General features: G+C 37.6%; 1 protein-coding gene across 1 annotated transcript in view; it reads right to left on the bottom strand.

Moving 5' to 3' along the window:
- Window positions 1-5,944: 5,944 nt before the first annotated feature.
- cdh19 (cadherin 19, type 2) overlaps window positions 5,945-8,212 on the bottom strand; it is a gene marked incomplete at its 5' end in the record, with an annotated part of 117,437 nt that continues 115,169 nt past the window's right edge. Inside the window, one exon of the mRNA XM_079487967.1 lies at window positions 5,945-7,766. Within this exon, the coding sequence (XP_079344093.1) occupies window positions 7,291-7,766 (476 nt within the window). The 3' untranslated portion in view covers window positions 5,945-7,290. The remainder of the gene's footprint in view (window positions 7,767-8,212) is intronic.

Here is an 8,212-nt window from a genome sequence, read left to right as displayed (position 1 = left end):
TTCTGTCAACCTGGTTACATATAAAGCATTGCATTAACTTAAAAAAAATTCTTATTGCCTATAAAGCCCTGCATGGTTCAGCTACTCACTACTTGAATGAACTTCTCTTGTTTTATAGTCCTTCACCTGCACGACGCTCTCAGGCATGCGGTCAGTTGGTAATACCTAGAATTTCAAAATCAAGTCTAGGCGGCAGATTCTTTTCTTTTCTATCTAGCGCCTAAACTTTGGAACAGTCTTACCCGCACTGTCCGAGAGGCAGACGCACTCTGTCAGTTTAAATCTAGACTAAAGACGCGTATTTTTAATGAACAGCCAGCTCTTCGTCATACACTAAACTATTATAATATATTCCGAAGGTTTAGGCTGCACTAGTTAGATCAACCGGAACCATGAACACTTCCAATAACAACTGATGCATTTGTTGCATCAAAGAGTGCAGAACAGTACTCTACTCTCAGCCAGTCTTGTCTCATTGTTCCAAGGTAACTAGAGCAGGCAGGACGCAAGGTTACCAGACGCAGTCCATGCCCAGACCTGACAAATGCTGTGATGATAGAGCTGGACAAAGGATGTGACGACTCTACAAAATTATTAATGATAATCTTAAATCTAATTATTTTTTATTTTGCCTTGTTGTGCAAGCTTTTGTCAGAGGGGAACTGGAATCCCCTGGTTAGGCCTGGTTTCCCTCTGAGGTTTTTTTCTCCTCCAATAGAGTTTTGGGTTCCTCGCCACCGGTTGCATACTGTTTTGCAATGTTTGCCTGGCAATGTTTACATAAAACCTAGTTTTATTTAATTAACACTGCATATAGGAATTTATAGTCTGTCTGATATTTTACCTGTGTTTTGACTTGCATGACCTTATATGTTTTGCTTATAGGTAATGTTTTCTTGTACAGCTGCTTTGTAACAATGAACATTGTCAAAAGTGCTATATAAATAAACTTGACTTGACTTTGTCTGAGTTTGGTAATTATAGGCTACGCTTTACCAGTGTGTTTTGTTAAAAGCAGCTATTTTCTTCAAACAATATTAATTATTATTATTATATTCATCATTATTATAATTTGTTAATTAGCACCGGCTGAAAAGTAACGAGTAACTAGTACTTTTTTCACTAGTAATTTTTACTTTTACACAATTACTTTTTTAACACCAGGGCTTGCTTAAGCACAATTTTGAAAACAGGGCCCGGCTTGTCAAAACACTACACACAATTAATACAACACTACACTAAAGTAGCACAACACTTCAGATCATTTGCAAAATGGAGCGCATTTGTCAAAACTATCCACAACTTTTTAAAAACAATATTTTGTTACCATACGAAACACACATAATTCATATGACTGTAATCTTTTTGAACCATTTACACACTGCTGTTGCTAACCAGAACACTTTTAGCAAGTCTAATTCTCAGGGATTAAAGTAATGTAAATGAAGTACGCAAAAGTGCAACTATACAATAATTCACCAAGCACTACACAAGACCAATGCTACAGACTTAGGAAAATATAATTGATTTCTCTCCATATACCCAAATCAGTCAACACGGAGAATCACAAGAGAACATGTCCCAGTTGTTATGTTACTACAGTAGAGTGCATAACACTGTTAGCTCACCAAACAACAGACAACCGTAACAAACGTAAACTAATGTATCCAGTACAGGTAACAATTACAGTAAATAACAACAAAAAAAAATGATCTGAAAAAACTGACAATATTTTACAGAAAATACTACAGTAAACATACTATACATTATCTCTTCGCCTAGCTGGCTCTGGCCAGAGAATTTTATCAACATCACAAGCAATATCCTCATAAGCAACACAATGCAGGAAGAACCGTCTTGAATGTCGAATCCATCCTTGCAAAGCTGCGGCGTCGACTTGGTCACATGCGTCCTCCATGGCCTGAATGAGGGGTACCTGAGCCTGGGGCTGAAGATCGTAAACCTTCCACCGCCATGCAGAGAAAAACTCTTCGATAGGGTTTAGAAACGGAGAGTATGGTGGAAGGTATAGTACTGTCAACTGTGGATGGTGTTGAAACCAGTTCTGGATCAAAGCAAGGCGTAGGAATGACACATTGTCCCAGATGACAGTGTATTGTATCTGGTGCATTTCATTACCTGCTGTGAAGATGTGGTGCAATTGGTCTAAAAATGCAAGAATGTGAGGTGTGTTGCAAGGGCCCATTTTGGCATGGCGGTGGAGGACCCCATGCTGTGAAAGGGCAAAGGGTGATGTTACCCCAACGTTGCCCTGGGACATTGATTATAGCCCTGTGGCCAATGATATTTCTGCCTCTCCTTCTTGCTTTTGTGAGGTTGAACCCTGCCTCATCAATATATATGAATTCATGGAGGATTTCCTCAGCATCTATCTGCAAAACTCTCTGAAATACAGTGAAAGACAACAGTGTGTAGTTCAGGATAGATCTAGAATATTACAGTCAATGTACAAAGGTAATGTGTGGAGTATGCAACATCACAGTGCTAAAGTGAACAATACAAACCTCCAAAACTCATGCCGCAGCCGTTTGACCCTCTCTGAATTCCGCTCAAAAGGCAGGCACTTGATAAAGTTGTTTCATTTGAACCTGATGTCTTTTCAGGATGCGTGCCAGTGTTGACAGAGAGACCTGATGGACATTATGGAAAATGGCATGGTCACCGATAATGTTTGCTTATCGGTAGTTCTCTGAGCCTGATAGCATTTTTGGCCAAAACTATGTTTATTATCTCTCTCTCTTGTTCTTGCGTGAATATGGGCCCTCTTCCTCCTTGTCGTTTCCGACCCTCAGTCCTATGTAGAGAATAATACATCTAACTTACTGTACAATATCACAGGAAGGGGTATCACAAGTGCTAATATGGAGCATTCGATAATACAGTTTTTCTAGATTGTTTACACACAAATATTGGTACTTGAGACACAATGACCACAACATGTAACTCATTCACCAACCCCCTGAACCAATTCTGCTAAACTACAAGCACAATTCCTGCTTTACACTCACATTGCAGTTCTAAAAGACACTTTTTTCAAAACACTACACACAATTCTCTGCATTTGGCACAATTTTCGGGCAGAAAAATCTCTTGTTTTCACAAGGAACACACTGCCATTCAAATATCCACACTGACTCATCACATGTGTAAACACCTGTCACAAACGCCTATACCCCTTCTCCAAGCTATGGAAGACACATGTGGAGATAAAGCAGCTGATGCTTTTCATGGCTGGACTGAAAAACATTGCTTGTGATGTGGATGAGGTGCTGTGGCCAGACCCAAAACGAAGAGAAGATGCAGCATAGTTTTTTTACTGTAACTGTATACAGTCAATTCTTCTGTTGTTTTGTATGTACACCACTGTATGTGCAACTTTGCGTTGGTTGGGATGTACACTGTACATTGTTTTTTTTGGAAAAATAAAATATATTTTTTATTGTGTATTTGTGTGTTCTGACTATAAAATCTATTTTATATATATATATATATATACTAAAAACATTTGACAACACAATTATATATGTACTGTCTGTAGTAAGTGTAACACTGAACCATATAAAGAGCAAAGTCATTATGATGAATGGAGAAGTGTTTTACATTCATCATAGTGTTTTACATAGATCACATCAGTGTTCAACTGGTTCTTATAAATGTTTATTCATATGATGGTTTGTGTGTGTCATTTGAAAACAAAATACCATTTTGAGAAGAAAGAACATTGTTTTGAATGTGAAGTTTCATTTTGCAGGAGAATTGAGGGGTTTTGTCAATTGTGTTTGTGTTTTTTTATTTGTGTGTAGAGTTCTGAGAGTATGAGGCATGCTTTCAGAAAATGTGTGTAAACAATTGAGAAAAACTGTAAATGTAGACAGATCTTCTTTTACCTGTTTTCCTGTCGAAAAGTCCTTATGACAGATGCCACTGTATATCTGCTAAGATTTGGATGAACTCTCGACTAGTGTTGCACGTATGTCATTTGATAAGTTTGGTCCTCTTCTTCTTTGTGCACGTTCTCCTCCTGCTTCAGGTCTTCCTCTACCTCTGCCTCTGCCTCTGCCTCCTCCTCCTCCTTCTACTCCTCTGCCTCTTCCTCTCACCCTCACTCTTCTTCTGACTCCTTCCATTTCGGTTGAAGGCAGGTGAACCTACCTGCTGCATTTTTTATAGTGCTTAAACCTGATTGGTGTGTCTACAATTTAGCAATCATGTGTTTGTGCACCTGATGGCTGTGTTTAACAGATTGGCTCATCGGTGTGCTCATTTGACAGTCAGTGCTTTGGAATTGCAAGGAAGTGACATCATGATATACTTCTGTGTCTGATGTATACAAGTGTGTTTAGTGTTTTGCAAATCACTGTGTGTAATGTTTTGCAAATAGTGTGAAGCTGACAATGTGCTTACATTTGTGCAAATCTAGCCTTGTGTTTTGCTCCTTGAGTGTACGGTTTTGCGAATTGTGGGAAAAGTAAAATTTTAGTGTGTAAGCAATTGTAAAAAACTATAAAAATACAATCATTTGTATTCATATAAATTAGTTTAATGACAAATGATAAACCCAAAACTCTATATCTGATTTATTTCACAATTTTAAGTGGATGATTGCCAAAACTGTGTTGCTAAGATTTTGTAACAAATCTTGTGATCTTTCAAAATCCTGCTATGTTGGAATGGCGAAAAGTGACGGAGTATTACAAAACTAATGTTGAGTAAGTACATTTTGTATTGTTTTATTAATGTGGTTGAGTTTTACTTGTGGGACACGAATGTACTGAAAGCAAAGATGCGCACATTGTCAACTGCCATGTAGTTTGAGTTTGGTTAAAATTAGCTAGCAGGCTAAAGGGTAGTAGGGATAAAGTCAGGCTTTATCCTAAAAGGTTGTTTCTACACTTGAGTTGTGCTATGTTATGCTTCTTGCTGAGAAATTGATATAAAAATCATCAAGCCCCCAAACTGTTAACATTTGTGTCACTGCCTAAAAACAGTTACAATAAACATTAAGTTGAGCAATTTCATGCAACTACAGGAACAATGTGTAAATAGATCAGGGGTTCCCAACCTTCATCCTTAAGGACATCCGGCGTTATTGTTTGTTAACACAAATATGTAGCTTTGAATGGCAAGTGTCACATTCAGTTAAGTATTCATGTGTCCAGGTGTGTGTACATATTAATGAACAGATTTTTCTTGCAGGAATCCAAAGGAATATTTTCCATGCTGTTCGGTTTGAAAGATGAACTTCGGTGAATAGCTGGCATTCTGGAACATGGCCAGTCTACATGTTCTATTAAGAGATTGGATTGTGACAAATAATGTGTGCTCGTGCGCATGTTAGTTTGTTTGTTTCTCTCTTTCTCTGTATGCATATATATTTGGATAGTTAACAAGTGAACCATTCTAGTGACAGCAACAAATCTGAAAACAAACTGTAATTTTTCTGAAGTGAAATAATCCTAGGTAACTTCTTTTACAGAATCACGTTAAATTACTTAATGGTGAGTTCAGTATGAGGGGTGGTGGTCAACTTGTAAAGAAGCCATCCAAAGCTATACTATGTAATTCAAAGTAATTTCTCTTGTTCTTTGTCTATTAAATGTTTATGAAATTTAAATTGTTTCTATTTAGCGGACTCCTCTGTAAGAACATCAGGTTTGATCAGAAATGCCACTTTCACAAAATTTACAGGGTTTTTCTCAAGGGCACCACAGTGGCATTGAAGAAGGAGGGGGAAAATTCAGTTTTTTTCACTAATCTAACTGTAACATGGAGTCAGAGCCGTTCAGATCCATATGCAGTATATACTGTACAGAATGGTCAAACAGGCAGAGATCAACAACAGCATCAGGTATGTCAGGGGATATTAAAAATCATCAATAATCACAAGCATGGAATGCTGTACTCTTAAGGTGCTTTTGCTATTATTTAAAACATTTATTACACACAGTAAAATCACGAGTGTTAAAAAAGGTAAAATTAACACTCACAGTGTATATATAATCCACACACTGCGGTGTGTAGTGTTACTAGTAACTTTTACTGACATACAATTATTCTAGAGAAAAGTAAAGTGTAATACATGTTGATTACAATGTTGTATGTATTTTAATGTATTTAAAATTAAGTTGTAGGGTTATCCGACTTTTTCAAAATAAATTCATGTCATTTACCTCAAGTTTTGCCTTTGATTTTTTTCTACCTTTTTAATATTCATATTCTCTTCTCTCACTCAGATGCTTTGAACAGGTGTAGCCCAAATGCAACAGATTCACCCTTTGAGGCAGCAATGGCGGAACACCTGAAGCACACTGGGGTGGTGGATAAAGAAATGAGCCATAAACAACTTTTACCAGTTTAGTTTGTTGTTTAGTTGTTTTATGGCTGTTTAACAGTAATTCAAGACTGGTAGGAAATAATTGGTAGTGTCATAGCTCTGACTTCCATGCATCAATGGTGGAACACACAAATCATACTCTTGGAAGAGCTGGTGGTTACTAAGAAAAGACAGTAAACATTTTGAAAAAATGGAAAGACTAAAGTAGTTACAAATGGGTTTACTATAAAACTGTACTTTTGTTATTTTCATGTTTTCAAAATGTTTACTCTCTTTTCTTAGTAACCACCAGCTCTTCCAAGAGTATGATTTGTGTGTTCCACCACTGATGCATGAAAGTCAGAGCTATGACACTACCAATTATTTCCTTAACATTAACTCCACTGCTACTGACATTCTACTATTTTATTTTATTGTTTAAATAGTAGCTGTTTTTACAAATGGAAGACAATTAAAAAATGTGATGTTCATTATACATATGCTGTGCTAAATTAAAACCCCTCATTTTGCCTAAGTCCATAAATAATGTGTTATGGTTTGTGATGCACAAATTAGTAAAACGTTTTATGGACGTTCAGGTCAGACTGGACCGACTTTTTTTTTTTTTAAACTATATATCAATTTAAGACACGTAAACCTTAAGACGTAATAGTGTGTGATTATATTAAATGCAGGCTTATATATATTCGCTTAGATTAAGCAGCAACAATAATAAACGTCCAGGGACGAGCAAAAAGGATGTGGAAATCATGGCCAGGTGACTTCAAAGATGTCCCTTCAACTTCCATTCTGGAACTATTTTTCATCCGTGACGGGACGTGTCGAACTGACATCTTTCAACGGTTTTTAAAAGTCCAAATGTTTGGGTAGTTATTCCTACCATATAGACCATGGTGAGAATGATTTAGTTATTTTCAGATGTTGTTACTCTGGGTTCAGAAAAAGGTCTCATCTTCCACTTCTCCCTGCCAGGGTGACAGCCGTAGGAAATTACCATGACTAACAAAAGGGTCAAATGTGGCAGACTCCAATGAGCTCAGCGAATCCATGACAGACCCTGTCCCTTCAAAGGTATATGTTTTCAGAGTGTCAAAAGGTGGCACATGTGGATCTTCATCTGCCTCAGCCAGGCGGTCGAGCATAAACTGTTGAAAGACCTCATCCTCCGGTCCGACCAGGTGAGAGTGACACAAAGACATACGGATGCTGGCAGTAACATCCTCCCTGTGGAGCCGGTACTCTCGCCGACGTTGATTTGGCCTCAAGGAAACATTTTGGCAGGAGTCTGTGTCTGGGATGGCCAAACTCATCACTTTCTCAGAGAATTCTTCTGTCTCTAGCTCTTGCATAGCTTGTTTCTTTGTACATAGCATCTTGTATTTTTTCAAAGCTAGAATTATAGTAGACAGCACTGCAGAACAAGCCAAAGAGAGAACGGTTATACTACACTTTAAGGTTAATAACAAAATGTTAAATAAAATTAATTATACATTTAATCACTGTTGGGTAAGTTCCCTGAAGTCGAATACAAATTATGTTAAAACCAAAGGGTGATTTCCAGAGTTTCGTTATTTATCCTACAAATACTCAAAAATTAAACATTTATTTTAAAAAAAATTGCATTTCTTCTGAAAGGGGACATTGCACCGGCCCACACAATTTACACCCATACCACCTCGTCTGTGGAATGATGGCACTCTGCTGGTCTGCTCCTGCTCGCCAGATTTTGGGCCACAAGCAAGGCAGAGCAATGTCGCATGTTGCCCAAAAACGAAACACAAACAAACCAATAATGAACAATATCAATTCCTGGCCCAGTTTCAACCCAGACCAACACATTTTAATTGAGTTTCACTT

This window comes from Barbatula barbatula (assembly GCF_947034865.1).
Source record: "Barbatula barbatula genome assembly, chromosome: 23".
Taxonomy (NCBI): Eukaryota; Metazoa; Chordata; class Actinopteri; order Cypriniformes; family Nemacheilidae; genus Barbatula; species Barbatula barbatula.
This window is presented reverse-complemented; position numbering and strand designations above follow the sequence as displayed.